General features: G+C 43.3%; 1 protein-coding gene across 1 annotated transcript in view; it reads right to left on the bottom strand.

Moving 5' to 3' along the window:
- The window catches only part of BRD1 (bromodomain containing 1), a 55,313-nt gene that overhangs the window by 8,974 nt on the left and 23,905 nt on the right, over positions 1 to 22,434 (bottom strand). Inside the window, exons 7-9 of the mRNA XM_040412201.1 lie at positions 21,049 to 21,312; positions 10,720 to 11,214; positions 762 to 894 (exon numbers count right to left, since the gene is read on the bottom strand). Coding sequence (XP_040268135.1) covers positions 762 to 894; positions 10,720 to 11,214; positions 21,049 to 21,312 — 892 coding nt within the window. The remainder of the gene's footprint in view (positions 1 to 761; positions 895 to 10,719; positions 11,215 to 21,048; positions 21,313 to 22,434) is intronic.

The raw sequence follows: 22,434 nt of genomic DNA, 5'->3' as shown, positions 1-22,434 counted from the left end.
GCAGAGGAGGAAAAAAAGGCGAGTATACATCAATGTGATATTTTAGGCCATTTACAGGGTTATCCAAGGTTTGTTTTATAGCTCTGTTCTCTTAAAGGTGTTGTCAATGTTAGGCTGATGGGATGCCACACTGCTTGCAAAAATTGCATACCTTTATATCGCAAGCTGTGCAGTTGAGCAACTCGCACTCTTGATTTTGCATCAGTGTGTTCTGAAAACACAAGCGGTTTTCTACAAATACCTGTGGCCTCATCCACACCATTGTATCCATTTTGTGGTCTGCAAAACGCAGATCCACAAAACACGAATACCAGCCACATGCTCTGCACACTTTCCCGTTCTACAAGCCCCACACGATTTTAAAAATGCCTAGTCTTGTCTGCAATACGGACAATAGGATGTGTTCTACCATCTTTGTGGACCCGCGGACCAGTCAGCATATGGTGTGCGGTCTGCATCTTTTATAGCCCCATAGAAATGAATAGGCCCACATTTGATCCACAAAAAAATGTGCATCAGATGGAGACAAAAATACAGTCACGTACATGAGGCCTTAGGCTATGTTTACATGGGCAAAACGTGTAGGTAGCATATATCCCCTCTAACTGCTGTTTAATGCACATTACAGGCTACTTTCTCACATGACCCGATTTTATTCTAAATAGTTCTTTTGGCACTTTATTGAGCACAAGGGACACGGTCACAGCTTTAGACTCCTGCTAGGTGCACAGATGTAACTAAAAGAAAAACCCATCCAGTACCTCGAGTTACACAGCATGCTGTTGTTGGAGGAGAGACTAGATTCTGAAGCACACCTTCTCCGTGGTTCCACTTTCCGTACAGGAGCTACTTCATCTTTTTCCTTGTCTCCTCCTTCAAAGCCATTGGGAAGACCTGAAAAATGGACAAACATTCAAAATGGTCACAAGTTGGGCACCATATTCTGAGAGGTCTTTGAGATATAAAAGGGGAACCACACATATCATGCATCGCTAAAACCTGAAATAAAAATCTGTAATTAGATAATCCAGCTTTTCTATTCGTTGCATACACAAAACTAGCGAACAATACAAAACTGGGGAAATTCACCGCAAGATGCACTTAGCTACCAAATATCAGTATATGGACGCTTCCAAATTCTATAAGGTACAGTCGTCATCGATGATTATATACTTTGTGTTTACACTGTAGCGTCCCAGAGATTTGGTGGTTACAACAAGCTTACCCAGATTATTAAACATTAGGATTTACAGATAGCGACTGAAACGTATCCTCAGGGAGAGCGCACCCAAAATGTTCACATATAAACTGCAGCTATCACTATCTACTCAGAGGCAGTTACCAATGTGTTCCCTCTGCTTAGCGGTCAACCTCCAATCTTGCGAAACTTCAAAATTCTACATATCGCAGATTTTTGCTGCTAAAATTGCAGGATTATCAGATGCACATCATTGCACATGGCTCAGACTATAGCAGCAAAGACATTCCTAAAAGCTGAATTAGGAAAGCAGTGGTTAGTACGACTGTCACAAATTCTTACTGCGCAAGCACATTGTAATGAAGTGCACCCACAACGGACAGAAGCCTGACGGGTTATCAACAGTACATTACACTCATTTCTATACAGTATGCAAGTATACTGGATGTACACAGACTTCGAAAGAAGTTTTAGTGAGCAGCATAATAATCTAAGGCAGGGATGCTCAACCTGCGGCCCTCCAGTTGTAGTTTTGCAACAGCTGGAGGGCAACAGGTTGGACATTCCCGATGTAAGGATTTATAAAGACCGCTGTAGAGTAATTCGAGCCTTTCCTAAGCGACTGTCTACACATGAACATGCACACCAACGGCCCCTTTACACTGCTGGATATTTGGGCAGATTATCACTAACAAGCGTTCATATAAACGATAATCCGCTGGTGTATAGGTACCGCCAATTATCCGATGAATGAGTGAAACGCTTGTTTATCAGGTAATGGATCGTTTAAATAATCGCTTGCCAGGCAGAACGTACTGTCAAGAATTCTGTATGGGGACGAGCGTTGGCATTAGTGATGGCTCCTCCCCATACTGTGGAGGGGATCGCTGTACGTAAATGCAGCAGTCACCTCAATTGAGGAGCAGGAGATTGTCAACAAGTAATACTTCCAGAAACTCATCTGCTTCATTGAGCAGTGTAAAGGGGCCTAAAACCATTACATTACAATCATAGGAAAAGAAAGAACAGCCTTTATAAAGTATCAGCCGTCGTTTGTCTACAGTAATTGGCCAGCAGTAAAGAGAATGTCCAGCTGGTAACTCCCCTGCGCCTACTACTTTTACCTCTGCTCTATTAGGGTATACTTTACACGAGTAAGATACTCAGGGAAAAAAAATCAGTGGAACCCGCGGCGGAAAGTAGAGGCTGAGCATCTGGTTTCTGCATGCCGACTAGCCACATTTAACGGGGATAACCAATGTGTGGCCACTCGCCACGATCTTGGTGCTCTTTCCAGCACAGAAACTACAGTAAGATATAGCAGAATGGTTCTTCTTCAGCATGTTAGTAATGGCAGTCATCAATATCAGTTTGGCTGGAGTACGACACCCCCACAATCAGCTCTGGCGTACTGCAGGTCAACACCCAGACATTTCCACTAGTCTGTGGCCAGAACTTTGTGCTTCCAGTGCCATTCACTGCCCAGAACAGCTGATCAGAGGGGGTTGCAGGGTGACAGGATCTCACCCATCTGATCTTGAGAACAAGTCATCAACATCTTAAGTAGTGGAATACTCCTTTAATAGAGGAGGACACGTTTGAAGTCTTTTGTCATCATTACTGGGAGTTGCAGTTGAAGGACCAAAACCTCTAATGCCATATCAAGTAGACTAAACCTAGCACAGGGGCGCGCAAAATAATTGCTTTTCAAAATCCTCTGTATAGCAAATTCTGCTTCTAAATAGCAGCACAGACCGGCTGCAGACTGCTCATATCTACGCACCAGGAAACCATGTCTCCTGTATGTGGCCAGCACTGCAGTACCAGACCCAGGAACCTAGAAGATGGAGCAGGATGCTCTCAACTGCCAGTACGTAGATAGGAGAAGCCTGCGGGGTGGACTGGGGCCGCTACGGGCTGCTAGGTTGCTCCACACAATTAGAGGACCAATTATTGTGCTCACTCCAGGACTATGATCATGATATCATTTGGTAATATTGGAACTAGATATTTAGCAAATGCCAAGTCTTAAAGAAAATACATATTGAGTAGTACCGCTGGGTCCACACGCTCATATAATATACTTCTTTGTAACATCTCATGTTTCACAAGCCTTCAATGTTGCCCCTTGCTTCATCTCTCAACTCTGGGCTGAAGAGTCATGTGAGCGGTCTTCAGTAACCAACAGCTATCTTTAGATCAATGTGGATGTTTTTCCTAATCCTCCACTTCACCTGCATACAGACTGCCTTTTAAATCAAATCGTTAAATTGTACCTATTGTTTCAGATCACGTGGATGTACATGAGACATGACACTATATCTGGCTATAGTTATTACATATAATTCTCAGTTTTCTCCCTGAGCTCCTCAGTAGACACTAGGGGAAGGGGGGGGGGATTTATCAGGTGATATGAAGACTGGTTAATAAAGTACCACTCTTGATAAATCTCCCATACACCACACATGGAGAAAACCGATTCGACTCCCCCTCTCAGTATCCCTTAGGACATTATGGAGAAGTACTGAGTAGTAGAGGTGGGAATAAAGAAACTGTGGTGAGACTATTATAAATATAATTCCAAATACCTTTCATTAGTTATAATGGCTTGTTTTGTCTAGGGAGCAATCATTAGGAGAAATAAAATGGCCGTCATCCTATTAGTACACACAAAACCTGTCCTAATCACACAGATGGACAAGTTACTTCACAACACTGAGCTAAAGAGCTGCCTCGTCCTCCTCTCTGCTCTATTGTCAGGGATTAAGAATACAGTTTAATATGATCTTTAGCTGAATCTCTGGGGTGTGACTGATGAACAGCAGCACTTGTATGCCGTCTCCATTACCAGTGTCTGTCGTGTCCGTCCTATGTACTTCATGTCTCCTCATAAACTCGATTCCCACAGAGATTCAGCTGAAGTTCTTAGCTGTATTCAAGATCATAATCCCTAACAAGCAGAGCAGAGAGGAGGATAAAGCGGCTCTTTAGCTCAGTGTCGTGAAGTAACTTGTCCTGCTGTGTGATGAGGACAGGTTTTGGGAGTACTAATGGGATGACGGCCATTTTATTTTTCCTGATGATTGCTCCCCAGACAGAAAGAGCCACTGTAACTAATGCAAGGTATTTGGGAATATATTTATAGTAAAGTAATATATAAGTATTTTTATTTTCTTAATCTCCGGAGAACCCCTTTAATGCTTTAGTGAACTGACAGTCTGTCTTCAGAATGAATGCTAATTCAGGAAAGGGGGAGAGGAGCAAAGAGGAAAAAAAAATATGAAAAAAAAGATGTAATTCCACAATAGTTTTATGGGTTTCATTTTACAGCATTCCCTATGAAGTAAAACTGACCTGTTCCTTTCATTCTCTGGACATTACGATCACAGCAATAGCTCATTTATATAGTTTTTTATTGTGTTTAAAATACTTAAAAACTTTGGGGGGAAAAATATTTTCTTTGCATAGCCATTTTTATTTTCTTTATAATTTTCATCTACAGAGCTTTATGAGGGCTTATTTCTTGTGGGTCAATAAAAAAAAAATATATATATATGTTGAATGAGATGACCAAAGACTTGGTGAAAGGAGGCAATGGTAAAAAGTATGACCGTGCAAGTGAAACTTATTTTGTTCATAAATAATTTGTGAACGCATCGGGATCTAATCCGTCACGCTCGTGTGAAAGAGGCCTAAGTGTGTATACATAGATAGCTATCAGTCACAGATCGTTGTACACAAGGAAGGTGTTATCAGTGATAGCATTCTCTGTGTAAGTGTGTATACATAGATAGCTGTCAGTCACTGATAGCTGTACAAGAGGGACATCTTATCAGTGACTGATCGTATTCTCTGTGTAAGGGCTCATACACATGAATGTGTGCTGGCCGGGCATGTGCTGCAGACCTCAAATTGCACGGTGGGTCTGTGGATGACGGTCATGCACTACTTTTTTTTTGCAGTGCAGAGGCACGGACAGAAAACCCACGGAAGCACTCTGTGGTGCTTCAGATCCATGCCTCCGTTCCGCACTGCACCGGATCATCAGGATTGCGGACCCATTCAAGTGAATGGGTCTGCATATGTGATAAAGTGCGTATACGGCCAGTGCCCATATATTGCGGACACGCTGTTAGTCACTGATAGTTGTACATGGCGGAGGTGTTATACAGAGAATGCTAAAAATCACTGATAAGTGTGTATACAGAGATACAGTAAGGTCCATCAAAACAATTCTAAAATGTTTGGCTCTAGAACACCACCACAATGGATTTGAAATGAAACGAACAAGATGTGCTTTAACTGCAGATTGTCAGCTTTAATCTGAGGGTATTTACATCCAAATCAGGTGAACGGTGTAGAAATTACAACAGTTTGCATATGTGCCTCCCACTTGTTAAGGGACCAAAAGTAATGGGACATAATAATACATCAAACTTTCACTTTTGAATACTTGGTTGCAAATCCTTTGCAGTCAATTACAGCCTGAAGTCTGGAACGCATAGACATCACCAGACGCTGGGTTTCATCCCTGGTGATGCTCTGCCAGGCCTCTACTGCAACTGTCTTCAGTTCCTGCTTCCACTTGGGGCATTTTCCCTTCAGTTTTGTCTTCAGCAAGTGAAATGCATGCTCAATCGGATTCAGGTCAGGTGATTGACTCGGCCATTGTATAACATTCCACTTCTTTCCCTTAAAAAACTCTTTGGTTGCTTTTGCAGTATGCTTAGGGTCATTGTCCATCTGCACTGTGAAGCGCCGTCCAATGAGTTCTGAAGCATTTGGCTGAATATGAGCAGATAATATTGCCCGGAACACTTCAGAATTCATCCTGCTGCTTTTCTCAGCAGCCACATCATCAATAAATACAAGAAAACGAGTTCCATTGGCAGCCATACATGCCCACGCCATGACACTACCACCACCATTAGGATCATGAGCAGTTCCTTTCCTTCTCCATACTCTTTCTCTTCCCAACACTCTGGTACAAGTTGATCTTGGTCTCATCTGTCCATAGGATGTTGTTTCAGAACTGTGAAGGCTTTTTTAGATGTCGTTTGGCAAACTCTAATCTGGCCTTCCTGTTTTTGAGGCTCACCACAATGGTTTACATCTTGTGGTGAACCCTGTGTATTCACTCTGATTGTTGACTTTGACACACATACATCTTACCTCCTGGTGAGTGTTCTTGATCTGGCCAACTGTTGTGAAGGGTGTTTTCCAGGGAAAGAATTCTTCGGTCATCCACCACAGTTGTTTTCCGTAGTCTTCCGGGTTTTTTGGTGTTGCTGAGCTTACCGGTGGCGTTCCTTCTTTTTAAGAATGTTCCAAACAGTTGTTTTGGCCACGCCTAATATTTTTGCTATCTCTGATGGGTTTGTTTTGTTTTTTTCAGCCTAATGATGGCTTGCTTCACTGATTGTGACAGCTCTTTGGATCTCATCTTGAGAGTTGACAGCAATAGTACACTTGAAATGAACTCTGGACCTTTTATCTGCTCGTTGTAATTGGGATAATGAGGGAATAACACACACCTGGCCATGGAACAGCTGAGAAGCCAATTGTCCCATTACTTTTGGTCCCTTAACAAGTGGGAGGCACATATGCAAACTGTTGTAATTCGTACACCGTTCACCTGATTTGGATGTAAATACCCTCACATTAAAGCTGGCAGTCTGAAGTTAAAGCACATCTTGTTAGTTTCATTTCAAATCCATTGTGGTGGTGTATAGAGCCAAAAATGTTAGAATTGTGTCCATGTCCCAATATTTATGGACCCGACTGTAGCTGTCAGTCACTGACAGTTGTACACAGGGGAGGTGATATCTGATGGATAGTATTCTCTGTGTAAGGCCTCATGCACACGACCGTATGTATTTTGTGGCCCGCAAAATACGGATCCACAAAAAATATGGATGACGTCCGTGTGCATTCCGTATTTTACGGAACGGAACAGCTGGCCCTTCATAGAACAGTACTATCCTTGTCCATAACGCGGACAATAATAGGACATGTTCTATTTTTTTTTTACGACGGCTTGTGGCCAGTGATAATTTGGGGAGGGGGCGGCGGCGCAGAGAGGCTTTGGGGGGGGGGGGAGACGCACTGCACCACCGATGAATGTAATTAAAAAGAGGACCTTTCGTGGGTCCAAAGAATATGAACTTAGTAGCAGGCTGCATAGAGCGGCGCCCAGGGATCTAAGTGCGCTTACTATTATTCCTGGGCGCCGCTCCGTTCGTCCGCTGTGGCCCCCGGTATTTTCAACATTCAGAGCAAGGAGGAGGAGACGCCAGTGTCTCTCCGTCTCCATGACAGCAGCGCGGTCCAATCAGAGCTCAGAGCGAGGGAGTTTTTTTTTTCTCCCTGGCTCTGAGCTCTGCACTGTGATTGGACAGCGCTGCTGTCATGGAGACGGAGAGACACTGGCGTCTCCTCCTCCTTGCTCTGAATGTTGAAAATACCGGGGGCCACAGCGGACGAACAGAGTGGCGCCCAGGAATATTAGTAAGTGCACTTAGATCCCTGGGCGCCGCTCTATGCAGCCTGCTACTAATTCTTTGGACCCACGAAAGGCCCTCTTTAACTCCTTTATACAATTGTCTGCAGCGGTATCACAGACCCGGCACCCGGCCTCAATAACAGGGCATGCGATCTGTGGCACCTGAATGAGGGGTTAATTGCCGCGGATCGCATGCCCTGTTATTGAGGCCGGGTCTGTGATACCGCTGCCTATACTTATGTTTTACATTCATTGGTGGCGCAGTGGCGACAGCTCCTCCCCTCCTCCTCCTCCCTGCTATCTCCCGATTGGTGGTAGTGGGGGCCGCGTGACAGTGGAGAGGGAGGGACTCCTTCCATCTCCACTGTGCTGTGCTACTCAAGAGAACTTAGGCTGCGCAGGATCGTGGCGGTACAGTCGCAAATGGCGACAAGACTAAAAAGTCTTGTCGCCATCTGCAAATTTTAAGGCGCATTGTCAACCGTTTTGGTCGCCATCTGGAGCCCTGAGGTAGCTCTTTACCTTAGTGTTGTAAACTTGTCCTTCTGTGTGATCAGGACAGGTTTTGTGTGAACTAATGGGACAGCGGCCATTTTGCTTCCCCTGATTGCTCCCCAGACAGATCGAGCCATTATAAATAATGAAAGGCATTTGAGAATATTTTTATAATAAAGTAATTAAGTATTTTCATTTTCTTAATTTCCTGAGAACCCCTTTAACCACTTCCCATCTGGGCCCTTTGCCCCCTTCCTGACCAGGCCAAATTTTGCAAAACTGACATATCTCACTTTATGTGGTAATAACTTTGGAACGCCTTTATTTATCCAAGTCATTCAGAAATTGTTTTCTCGTGACACATTGTACTTCATGATAGTCATAAATTTGAGTCAAAATATTTCACCTTTATTTATGAAAAAATCCCAAATTTACCCAAAAATTTGAAAAATTCGCAATTTTCTAAATTTCAATTTCTCTGCTTTTAAAACAGAAAGTGATACCTCATAAAATATTTATTATTTAACATTCCCCATATGTCTACTTTATGTTGGCATCATTTTGGAAATGTCATTTTATTTTTTTAGGACGTTAGAAGGCTTAGAAGTTTAGAAGGAATTCTTCAAATTTTTAAGAAAATTGCCAAAATCCACTTTATAAGGACCAGTTCAGGTCTGAAGTCACTTTGTGGGGCCTACATAGTGGATACCCCCATAAATGACCCCATTGTAGAAACTACACCCCTCAAAGTATTCAAAACCGATTTTACAAACTTTGTTAACCCTTTAGGCGTTCCACAAGAATTAAAGGAAAATGGAGATCAAATTTTAAAATTTCATTTTTTTGGCAGATTTTCCATTTTAATCAATTTTTTTCTTTAACACATCGATGGTTAACAGCCAAACAAAACTCAATATTTATTACCCAGATTCTGCGGTTTACAGAAACACCCCACATGTGGTCATAAACTGCTGTATGGGCACACGGCAGGGCGCACAAGAAAAGGAACTCCACATGGTTTTTAGATGCCATGTCCCATTTGAAGCCCCCTGATACACCCTTACAGTAGAAACTCCCAAGAAGTGACCCCATTTTGGAAACTAGGGGATAAGGTGCCAGTTTTATTAGTACTATTTTTGGGTACATATGATTTTTTGATCATTCATTATAACACTTTATGGGGCAAGGTGACCAAAAAATTGGTTGTTTTAGCACAGTTTCTATTTATTTATTTTTACGGTGTTCACCTGAGGGGTTCAGTCAAGTGACATTTTTATAGAGCAGATTGTTACGGACGTGGCGATACCTAATATGTATACTTTTTCTCATTTATTAAAGTTTTACACAATAATAGCATTTTTGAAACAAAAAAATTATATTTTAATGTGTCCATGTTCTGAGAGCTATAGTTTTTTTATTTTTTGAGAGATTTTCTTATGTAGGGGCTCATTTTTTGCGGGATGAGGTGACGGTTTTATTGGTACTATTTTGTGGGACATACGCATTTTTGATCACTTGGTGTTGCACCTTTTGTTGCACCTCGGTGAGCGCTGTGTCTGCAGCGATCGTGAAGGCAGGGACACCTGGGAACTGTCCCTGCCTTGTCTTAGGGTTGCCCTGCTGTCACTGACAGCGGGCAACCCGATCAGCAGCTGCACGATTAGCGTGCAGCTGCTATTTCTGACAGGACGTTCTAAAACGTGCTGTCAGAAATAGACGTCCACCCATAGGACGTTTATATCCTATGGGCGGACGGGAAGTGGTTAATATAATCTCCAGTACATTCCCCAATAGGCTGTTGTGTTGAGTAAAGCTATTATTACACTAGCAGATTCAGCAGGCGATTGTCAGGAGGGAAGCATTCCTTCCCGGCAGATCGCTATTGAGTGTTCAAGACTTTTTAACATCAAAATTTTCCACAGCAACCTGATAACCCACCTTTTCACAAAAAAGCTACAGCCTACAATAACCCTGTTTCCTCTGCACAAATATAAAAGCAACTTCAAACCTCACTTTGGCCCCTTACCATGCAGATGCAGAGTGTAAGTCCTCATGGGCTGGGACTCTGCTCCTTCAGTACTAGTTTAAAACCCAGTAAGGTCATGTTTATTGTACTTTCTGTATTGACGTTATGTATTTCATACCCCTCTGTTTTTCATATGTACAGTGCCCTCTAGAGGTTTACGGCTCTTGAATCAAAATTAAATATTAACAAGTGAATGAGAAAAAAACATTTATTGCATGTAAATGTAATGGAAGCAGCACTGTAAAGCTATGGAAAGAAGCATTCCTTCATGCGCACATCAGCGTATGTTAGGGGCAAGAGACAGGACAAGTACAAGAAATGCTTGGCAAACAGGTCAGTAAAGGATACAATGCAATCAACAAGCAGGTAACAACGCAAACTGGATGTTAATGACATTATGGGCAAAGCGTGAAATAAAATAAACCTTCATAAATCTTTTGTTTTGACTATAGCATCCATGATATACACTTTATGGGATAAGTAAATGAATGTATTTACCTGTATCCAAACGCTTTACAGGGGACTCGTCGTCTGGCTCCGAATCTCCACATGAGCTCCTTGACCTTTTTCTTGGCTGCAGCAATGTTTCCAACCTTGGAAGGACTACAGACAAAAAGGTTTTGGGCCCTAGCTGTGGTGAAGTTGGCTGGGTTTCATTGTTCTTTCCAGGCTTTTGGGGGCTTACACTTTTGGATTTGCGGAAGAGAACGGATGTACGTCTGTTTACATCAGCTGAGGACTCCGCTACTTCACCATCTGTCGAATCACTTAGATTACTGTCCTTAAGTAAATGTTCTGAACTGTGTCCATTTACCATTTCATCCTGAACAGTAGTGCTATGTAATTCATTATCAAAAGTGACTCGTTTGTATAGCTTACTCTGCTCGGGATTGAGCTCTATTGGTTTGAGGGTTGGTGGTTCAGAATTAGTCTCCGAGTTTGAAGGTAGAGGTAATGCATCAGATGGTTCAAGTTTAGGGGGAGATTTATCTCCTGAAAAATTATAAATAAAGCGCCATTTTTGAAAACTGTATGAAATGAGAAACGTTCTCTATGATACAAATCTAAACTATTACAACTTAAAAATGTCACTTAAAACAAACACAAATCTTACAGCAAACAGTAACACACTAAACACTACTGGACCGACTTTCTCTAAAAAGAAAAGACCCCCTTCAAACATGTCCGGCAATCTGGTTCAGTTCCCCTTCCTGCGTTAAGTAGAAAATACAGGAAGGGAACTGAAGCGATCCCATAGTTTTCTGCCGGATCTGTGCACATATCAGTTGTGTCTGGGTCCAGGCCTAAAACAGCTAGCCGGGGCACAAGTGATATGTGAAGTGCTTCATTTATTTGTAATGAGCTATACTAATAGTAAAACCGGTGGGTGTGCAAGCAGATTTCTTTCTGGACCATGGAGAGTTAACCTAAGTAACCGGATGCATCGTTTTTGATCTTCAATCATGAGTAAATGTAACTTGGGCCAACTAGGCTCAACTGATTGGCGGACATATTCTCTAGTGATGTCAGCTATACTTCCTCATGAACAGAATGGAACATACATACATATGGATATACACATGTTAAAAAGTGATGGCATATCGTTAGGATGTCCACCTAATAAGCGGGATCCAATGCACAGTCGCCCCCAATTTCTCAGAATGATGGGAACCGGTGCTAGTAAATGTTGTGGCTCACAGACCTTTCTGCGTACAGCAGGACAGTTCCAGTTCCCTGCAGGAGGTGGGTGGGAATGCAGCAGTGACCCTCTCCATTCACATGATTGAGCAAACCCTAGAATATACATCACTTTTTATCATAGGAATAGCCCTTCAAGTTAGAGAGCTCGGATGAATTCTGAAGAATGTTAAAAATGAGGCACAGGGTCTCCACTACTGTCCACTATTACCAGCTAGTAAGTCACCGAGGAGCACAGTGCTTGTATGGACCCGAGAAAAACTGGGGCACTGCACTGTGGTTCCACTGCGCAGGCTCTATGCACACGTTACTGTCAAACACAGGGGTATACTCATATTATGCAACTGTCCTGTTCATCTGAATGAGGCTGAATGATTGCAGAAATCCACGTGCTTGCCACCAAAACAGCTGGGGCTGTGGAGTTGTTGAGCCAAGTCAGTCGCTAGAAACGTACTGATTCTTCCTAAAAGAATTACGTTAATATTGTATAATTCATTTAGAACAGTATTTGTTTAATTACCTGTCATAGGAATTGAGAACAGTATAGAAATGTTATTCATAAATCCATTTTATGTGCCGTCAATCTAAGGCCCATATTTATCAAAATCAGCGATAAGCCGGGTCTATTGGCGATAGTCAGTTCTCACCTCGCCTGTCCCTTATACTAGGGATCTTCATGCTGCTCCAAGGCCCTTAAGTGACAATTCTTGAAACTGTTCTGCACATGTCCCGTAATAAGTTCCTCCTCTAAAAGACCAGAGGAGGAAGGTCACTGCTGAGCATGCCTGCAGTCATCTCAGAACGGCTAGACGGCACAGGATGACAGCATTAAAAGGGGTTGTCCGGGAATAAGAAACCTTCCACAGGAGCCCACGGCCTGCACTTACCTGCTGCTCTGGTTTTACTTGTGGCTCCCGTGTGTCTATCTTTCAGTCTGTAGCTTGTTACTTCATCCCTGACATAGCCATGATCATCTGCTCTGCTGCAGCCAATAACTGGCTTCAGCAGTGATGTGTCTCTTGTGGACAAGTTACAGCCAAATCCAGTCACTGGCTGATGAGGAGCAGATGATCATGGCCATGCCAGGGAGGAAGTAAAGACATGGACGGGAAGATGGACATGCAAGCAACAAGCAGGTAAGTATGAACCGCATATTTATTCCTGGACAACCCCTTTAAGGCAAGCCCCGAATACAGCAGTTGCACTTTTTACATGCTTCCTTTGTTCTCATTTAGACTTGCTTGTGATTCTCTGCATTTCTGGGACATAAATAAGGTCCCTCAAGTTACAATATTAATTGGTTCATAGGCAACCATTGTATCCTGAGGCAGCACTGTATAGGTTTTCTAACTTTCAATGCGGACAAATTCATAATTATCTAAAGATTATGAAGTGTATAACAGTATTTCCAGTTATTAAATGCATAGTGCATTGCTTACGTACAGGAATATATATTTGTTCAGTGCATTCCAATAAATATGGTTTATGTTCTAAGTAGCCTGATTATTTATAGGATGAGAAAAGGCCGATGTTACCATTTTACTACAGTAAATTTCTTACTACTAATTATTGTCCATTTATGAAGCAGTTGGCCTGTGATAAATTACAGAAGTCAGAGCTTACCGGCTCCAGAACCCTAAAACAACCTCATTCAGATGAAGGGAACGGATTTTCAGATCTGCAACAAATCTGTCACATGTGAATACACCCTTAAAGGGATCGTCTGATGTAAATAAAAGAAATAGCGAGACAGAAACCAGTGTAAAAACAGCCCAAACAACAACTCGCCTTATGAAAGTCCTGCCATTCCAGTGTTGTGGCTCCGGTCTGTGGGCACATGCTCACTTCAGCAGTCACATGTGCAAGAATGGCATGTGACTGATGAGGCCCGTGATTGGCTGGGAAAGGAATGTGATCGGTTCTGATCTGGTGTGGACAGCGCTGGAACGGTAGGATTTTTATTTTCATTTACTTTTTACACTGGTTCTTGCCCATCAGTAATTATTTAGGTTGGAGAACCAGTGCCATCACAAGCCTCCACAGAAAAATGCTTTGTCCCACCAAATTTTAGGCATTAGGAGGGCATTTACACTCCACATTCTCTAATATTACTCTTTCAGTTCAAACTTTCACTGTGATAATCTCTTTAAAGGGGAACTCCAGAAGCACTTTCGAGTGGGTTGTCGGTAGGTTACCTCTTCAGCTGCTCTCATGACATTTCCAGCTCGTCCAGTCACCTTTTAACACAATTTCAAAACTGAAATGTAAATAAAAGTTGAGGAACTCTGTAAATACGTTGCTTTACCGTTCTGCATCGATTTTTAGTTTTTATATTCATATACCCTCCAGTACTTGTTCACAATTCTGTTGGTTTCCTTTTACAGCTTCACCTCCACAGTCTGCCGCTTGCCATGAGACCTAAAAGCTTATGCTGGCCATACACTTGAGGCAATGATTGACCACATTGCAAATGATCCCACCAGCAACATGCCAGACCAAACGGGACGATCAGGGAATTATTATTATTATTTTATTTTTTTTTAACAGACTCCCTTGTCCTTCAGCACAATGGCAAACAATTAACCAAACCTGGCCGATCATGCCGTAAACGTGCAGTGCAGACTGAAGATGGCCAAGTGTCTGCAAGTCAACGCTAATTTTCAAACAATATTAGGCCAACTTGTCTCGTGTGGATGGCCAGCTTCAGTTCTAAGTCAGTCAATCCATTGATTAGTGGTAAAAGGAAAGCAGCAGAAATCTGAATTTACATCCAGAAAAACATGTTATAATTGAAGAAATAGTACAAAATAAGTAAAGCAAACAACTTACAAAGTGGCTTAACTTTTTACGCAGAAGGAAGGGCTGCTGTCCAATGATATTTTACAATATTCCAGGAGTCTTCAATTAGCGTATGTTCACACTTGGCAAATCTGCTGATCAGTTCCTGCGGTGGATAGGGCCGAAATGGGCTGTTTTTTTGCGACTGCATTTCTGGCGGATTCGCAGCTGGTCTTAGAATGCTTAATAACCTTTGTGGAAAGCTGGAGGGTAAAACCTGCAGCATAAATGGTCACCCTGCAAACTGAAAAGCCAGCAGCGTAAGCTTGTTTTTCTTCTCCCGAGTATGGAGGAGATTTCTTAAAAATCTCATCCACTTTCCCAGTACTGTACAACACTGAGGATTTGACCGTGGCAAATCTGCAGTGTTTACGCCACGTGTGGACATACCCTTAAGGTTTATGTAGAATATAGTTAGATTAGGAGGAGGATTAGGGGCTGTTCCTATCACATTTTAGGCGTCCGCTAAGCTCACCGCTGGAAAGCTCGGCAGACAGCTACAACGTGATGGGAACAGCCCCTTAGATGTAGATCAAGTGATCCGCTCAATGTCCCATGACACGAGAGAAATACAGATAAAGAAACTTCTGCCTTTTCACACGTGAAGGAAAGGAATTAGCAGCAGTTATTACCTGGCAGTATACAATTCTAAGCAGGTATTTCATAGAACAGTTAGCGCGTCAGGCATGTGCTCTGACCAAAGGTTCTCTTTATCCAAATTACCGAACCCCCTGCCATGTATATCAAAGGTTTGTCACTTGATTGCTAATATAATGACAATTATATGTAACTTACCAACACAAGCACTGGTTTTTATATTTCTGAAGTCACGCCACCTTGCTCGGCCAGTCTTCTGTCTTGTCTGGATGATGTTCCTGTTAACAAGATGCCTGCAGATGGAGGGGCAAGTGACCAGACCGCTCATTCTGGCTCCTCCGCTGTGCCTGTGCCTATGCAGTACGAAGGGAGCTGACTGACATATATGGTCATGACTAGAGATGAGCGAATTTCATATATTAGTTTACTGGTAAAAGGTGAATTGCGTTATAGAATTGCGTTATGGTCAGTGGTAACGGAATCCATAACTGAATGCCTTTAGAGGCACTCCATTATTCATTCCGTTCTAATAGAAGTCTATGAAATGCAAAACAGATCTGTTCTATTATGCAGGGGAGTCCTCTCCTGCATAACGGAAACGGGCCGGATACGTTTTGCCGCCCATAGACTTCTATTATGACGGAATGCCTTTAGAGGCATTCCGTTATAGAATTGCGTTATGGTCTGTGGTAATGGAATCCATAACGCAATTCACCTTTTACCAGTAAACGAAGCGTTTCATAACCTGAAATTCGCTCATCTCTAGTCATGAGCCCCCTCATTCTGCACCCATTTTATGGACAGGAGCACTGTAGACATGGATGAGCAAGGGGGCATAACTTCAGGAATACAGAAAACAGGACTTTAAAAAAAGCATGTTTTAGTGGGTAAGTAGGATATAGTCATCATTATCAATAATGTTGCCAATCCCCTAAAAACTAAAATCTAGGGAAAACATACTGCTGTAATAGGCAGTTTATCATCTCCAAAGCTGAAGCTTCTCTAACCAATATCTGACCCATGTCCACAGTAGTGATCTGTAACTCTGAATCCTCGATCTACACTGACGGCATCCAAGGTCTTATACGGTAAAAAGAAAAGTCTGCACACATTTTCATTCATCCATCAGTCTCACGGTTATAAAAAAAATAATAATAATAACCACTACAATATGTTCAGTCAAGGCCTAAAGCACAGCTAGTGAAAGGGAAAGATCTAACTCTGTGCAGATGACCTAGCACGGAGTTTATTAGGGTTGTCATCTAACAGGAGAATCAAAAGCTACTTTGTGAGGATAAGGTGAAGAAAACACGAATGTCGGAATCCTAGCGCCAAATGCAGAAGAGCTGCAGAGACAACAGAGACATCAGTAGGAAATGACTCACTGAAAACACCATATTGTTTTGCAGTTTCTGGAGTTTGCGTATAGAGACAAAAGGAACAAACGGGACCCTTTATGGTTTCCCAAGTTGGATAGAAGGGCACACCATATGGCTCATTCATCGCTAGCTTAAAATGTGAAAACAATGGAACACAAGTGAACAGCTGCTGGACATGGGCATCGCGTTCTAAAAGAGCCAACAATATATGGTCCTCAAACAGGTCTCCTGAGCCAGGCACAAAGAACGCCACAAAGATTAAAAAGGTTAAAATCATCTAGGCCGATAAAGAGCAGACAAGACTTGAGGCACAAAATTTTTTTTTTTTAAATGATGTGCCTATTGTAGGGCATAACGGGGAAGATTTATCACGGACCAGCGTTTTACACCAGTCTATGAGGTGTCTAATACATGACGAGGCACATCTTCCAGCAGTCTGTGTGCCTACACAGAAATCTATAGCAGCTCAGAGCTACCCTCGATTTCAGCCTTCATTTATGCCAAGAAACTGGAGTAAATGAAGAAAAATGAGCAGGGGCCCATAGGTAAAATCATTGCAGTTCATGTGACTTAAATCGCATATTCAAGTCCCCTAAGGGGACTTAATAAAGGCGAAAAGAAAAGTAAAAAAAGAAAAAGAAGTGATGAAATAAGGCACACACACACTCCAAAATCCACACTCTAAAAAATCCGACAGCTCAGTAGACTTAAAAGATAAAAAAAAAAAGTTATGGGGGGGGTCGGAATATGGCAATGAAAATCTAAAATCTGTATTTTTCACGTGACAGCTCCAGCCAATCCATGGTCTCAGCAGTCTGTTCTACAAACCGGTTTAGGGGCAGTAACTGGCTGCAGCAATCGCGTGCAGTATATGACGAAACTGGATGCAGTGGAGGGAGCAGGGATAGGAGCAACAGAACTGGAATGAAGGGGGTTTGGGACTGGAAGTACAGATTTTTTGGGGTATTGTTCTAATAACAAACCAGTCTTTAAAAAAAGATTCCCTGATGAAAAGCTTGGTAGATTTACCTTACTGTGCCAGAAAAGTGGTGTTAAAAAGTGGCAAACACGTGCACTTGTGACTTTTACTCAAAAAAAAAAAAAAAAAACTTGCAAAGAGCAGTTTTACGCCACTTAAAAAAAAAAAAAAAAGGGTGTGGTAAGGGCAGGAATGAGCCGTGGCTAGCCGCTGCAACTAGCGTATCTTCATTTATGCCAGTCTTCTGCCGCAAATTAAGCCAGAAATACACAGCAGGTCAATGCTATGACGTGGCCTGCGCCTCAACATCAATTAGGCGCATCCTCCAGCAGGGCAGGGGATATCAAGACAGGCGCAGGCCTTGCTAAATATCCCCTACAGCATCATAAAAGGATTTTACTACTATTTTACTATTTAGAAGCCAGTCAGTTAAGAGAAGGCTGTTTTTTTTACCACATTTGGGAAAGGCAAGTGTTAATGCAAGTCCAAATGCCATTGATCTAACTGCAAATCAAGGGCAAGTAGAACTATTTTATTAGGTAGAAGATTCACCGCCATACGTTGAAGGTCTGGCCATAGAGTGTTGGTCCTGTCAGTCCTATTTTTAGTTTCATGGGGGGGGGACCCACCAATTAGCCTAAGGCCGAATGCACACGGCCGTGAGCGGTCCGTGGTATCCCGGCCTGGCATCCTGCAGAGAGCAGGAGCGCACAGCGTCATTGGTTGCTATGACGCCGTGCGCTTCATGCCGCCGCTGCACTACAGTAATACACTCGTATGATCTATATTTTATCAGCAGAATCACAGCAGGGAAGAAACAAAAAACGGATTAAAGGGTTTCTGTCATGAGAAATAACGTTATGTAGCTGACTGAAGCTCACTTCTCTAATATGCTAAAGAGCCTCTAGCTGCTATTAGGGCGTTGCTTCAGCACCTAGAGGATCGGTCTACGCACCCTTTGGCACGCCTAGGTCAAGTTGATTTACTTTCGAGTTCTCCTCAGTGTCGCGTAAATCCCACGCCGTCCCTTTTAGTATTCGCCGCAGGTGCTCCTGCTGCTGGCTTCCTCACTGCGCGTGCGCCGAAGGAAGGGAGGAAGCCGGTAGCAGGAGCGCATCCTTCACTCACTGCACCTGCGCCGAATACTAAATGGGACGGCACAGGCGCGGGTTTTATGGGACGACGAGGAGAACTCAAAAGTCAATTAACGGGACCTGGGCGTGCCAAAGGGTGCGTAGACCGAGCCTCTAGGTGCTGAAGCAACGCCCTAATAGCAGCTAGAGGCTCAGTAGCATATTATAAAGGGAGGCAGGGAGTTCTAAAGCACACTGCTATGTACTGCTGACATTAGCACATCGCTAGTGTCAGCCAGTAACAATGTTATTTCTCATGACAGAAACCCTTTAAAGTAAAGAATCCCATAACTTTACTAGTCCAGTCTGCTCTCAATTACACTTCCTAGCTCTATTCTGTTGCCGAGAGCGGGCCAGTAAAACAACTACATTTGGTGCAAGGCAGGATCAGATACTAATTATATCTGCCATACAGTAAGGCGCATGCGCTGCTGAAATATCGGGACACCGAGAACGCCATAAAACCAGCCAGCAGCTCCCACGTTTATGTGGTGTGCTAGAGCAGCGAATCCAGGGTGGGGCTAATCTCAGAGAGGGAATCCTAGTGTAGCGACACACAGTCGCACCCAGTATAAAAACAACATTACCCTTTACAAGAACCACTCGCACTTCACGTCTGTGGACTATTTAGAGGGGCCCAGGTATAAAAACAAGACCGATAGGAGACTAACTAATGGAAAAGGAATATAAACAGTGACCACATGCTAGATCTATCCCCGGATAGCTGACATTTGTGTACCAATATAATAATATTTAAAAACAAGAAATCAATATTATAATCTGGGGAAGAATATTTGTGAACTGCAACATATAAGAACTTACGGCTTCTTCAGTTAGTACCTACAGGGGATATTTCATATTTTTATAGGATTTTATTTTTGTGCTTTTAATGCAATTAATGTCCATTCTTTGTCTTAGGGTACTTTCACACTTGCGGCAGGACGGATCCGCCAGGCTTTTCACCCTGTCGGATACGTCCTTCCGCTATTTCGCCGTGCCACTGGACCGCCGCTCCGTCCCCATTGACTATAATGGGGACGGGGAGGAGCTCCGGCGCAGCACAGCAGTGCCCGGTGAAAGGCCGCCGGACTAAAAGTCCTGCATGTCCGACTTTTTAGTCTGGCGGCCTCCGACCGCGAACTGCCGTACTGCGCCGGAGCTCCGACCCGTCCCCATTATAGTCAATGGGGACGGAGCGGCGGTCCGGCGAAATAGCGGAAGGACTGATCCGACAGGGTAAACAGCCTGTCGGATCCGTCCTGCCGCAAGTGTGAAAGTACCCTTATCTACCATTGTTACATTTATGCAAGAAATACATATAGCCCGTGCCTTGAGGGATTATTGGACCCATTTTATTGGAAATGACTATTATACTGAATCTTTTCCCATATATCAATCTGCCCTGCTTCTCCTGTTCTATATCGCACAGATCACAACATCCAGTGACGGGGAAGAGCAGCCGATAGCAGGCAACACTAGGCTGCCCTCAGAGAGGAGACAGGCTCCCCCTTTAAGGATATGTTCACTTGACTGATTTATCAGGCTGAATAATCAAACACCAATTCACAAGAAAATCTGTGACTTTCTTCCTCCATGATCAGTAATTTCACATCAGCGGGGTAAAACCCGTGACCATCTGCAATATTGTGCAGAATTCCCATTGGAAGCATTAGGAAGAGGTTTGTGGGTGGTTTTGGGAATAGAATACTCAGAGATCCACATGAAGTGTTCGTTGTCTGGACACAATAATAGCGGTCGCAGCAGTAAACAGCCCTCTTCCCCTCTAAAAGCAGGCTCCCCTAGCACTTCCCTTACCGGCAGGGCCCCTCTAAGGCCAAGGCGTCTTCCTGCTCACTCAGTAGTCACAGCAAGCCCTCCCATTTCCTTGGCAGTCCACCCTAGCACATAATAAAAGCAGGTCCCCATGTCCCTCTCTTTGCTCCGTAATGTCACATGAGGACTCCACAACCTCTGGACTGTAATCTCCCTCCAGTGGCGGCTGATCGCTTTTACATTCACAGTATGCAGGGGGTTTAGAGCTCTGCATCTGAAAAAGTGCTCCAGCCACCATAAAAGATACATGAAGTACTTGACAGAATCTAAAACCTAGTTTACTGGTGGACATTCACTTTAAGCTACTGCATGTGGTTAGAAAACGTAACAGACACACATGAAGGTAGCGCCAAACAGGACAAAGTCTTACCGTCTTCATCACCGTCGTTCTCCACGATTGACCCGTTCTCCTCTTCAAAGCTTCCAATACCTGACTCTATTTGTGGAGGCTGAACATGCTGCTGGGACAGCAGCTGCCGGACGTTACTAATCTCTCGCTTTAACAGTTTTAAGCGTTTACTGCGGGATCCACTTGATTTCATAGCAAAAGTTAAGTCTAGTTTCTCCAGCATCTCTTTCAGCTGTTCCTCCAAGGGCATATGGACACGATAACTGGGATTTAGCAGCTTATCAACTGAAGGAACAAGGAATAAAGAGAAAAAGCACTATTACAAATGATTCCCTTTCAGCAGATCATATCACAAGCACCATCTTTTTAGGTACAGAGAACCAGATGCTCAGGAAGAGATCTACAAAATGGTTTGCAAACTGTCAAAGCATTGACACTTCATTGGAGGAGCAGAAGCAGTGTAAACAGAGATCTGAAGAGGTTTCATGAAGAAGACCGCTGTCTATAAATTCTCACTGGATGGGCAGCCACAGTGCAGAAGTATCATTAGATGCCAGGAAGGCCCCAAGCACACAACCACATTTTTGTTCCACGTCTCTTGCAGATCAGATGTGGAACTGTTCATTTTAATCCATATCTCTATTGCCAGCCAGCAAAAATAACAAAAATAGTACATATCCTATTCTTGTCGCCAAGAAAATAAAATAAAAAATGGAGACATGCACACGACCGGTATCCACGTGTGGCGGGTCAGCGGTATGCAGACCAGACAACACATACAGTCGTGTGCATGAGGTCTTATACATCATTGGGAAGGGGAGCAGCGCAGGATGGGGCTCTCCATACAAACGAGTTACTCAAATATACTGCCCCAGTTAAATGCAGTGTAATCCCAGCAGTATTAAAATGGATTGGTAGACATAGGATAACAGTATGGCAGCTCTATTTTTCTCTCGCTAGGTCTGGATCAGTGGTGGCGAACCTATGGCACAGGTGCCAGAGGCGGCACTCCGAGTCCTCTCTGTGGGCACCCACAACATGGAAAAATTCTAAGGTGTACCAATATGCCTTATACTTCTCCTGCCATTAACAGCACAGGAAGCGCACTGAACGTAGGCAGGCTGTTCTAGCTAAGTGATAAAGTACATGGAAGATATACTATACTGGTTACATTGCTGTGTTGGCACTTTCCGATAAATAAGTGAGTTTTGGGTTGCAGTTTGGGCACTCGACCGCTAAGAGGTTCACCATGACTCTAGGTGAAGACATCCACAGAAGGGCATTGCACTTGGAGCATCCCACATTGCACTAAGTCACTTATCCACCTTCCCTCTCTGGTCACAGTGAATCGTCTAAGTCAAGCGATGCTGTTTGCCATACTATAAATCAAGGGAAGCAAGTAGAACA

The sequence above is a fragment of the Bufo bufo genome, chromosome 1, assembly GCF_905171765.1.
Source record: "Bufo bufo chromosome 1, aBufBuf1.1, whole genome shotgun sequence".
In the NCBI taxonomy this organism is placed as follows: domain Eukaryota; kingdom Metazoa; phylum Chordata; class Amphibia; order Anura; family Bufonidae; genus Bufo; species Bufo bufo.
This window is presented reverse-complemented; position numbering and strand designations above follow the sequence as displayed.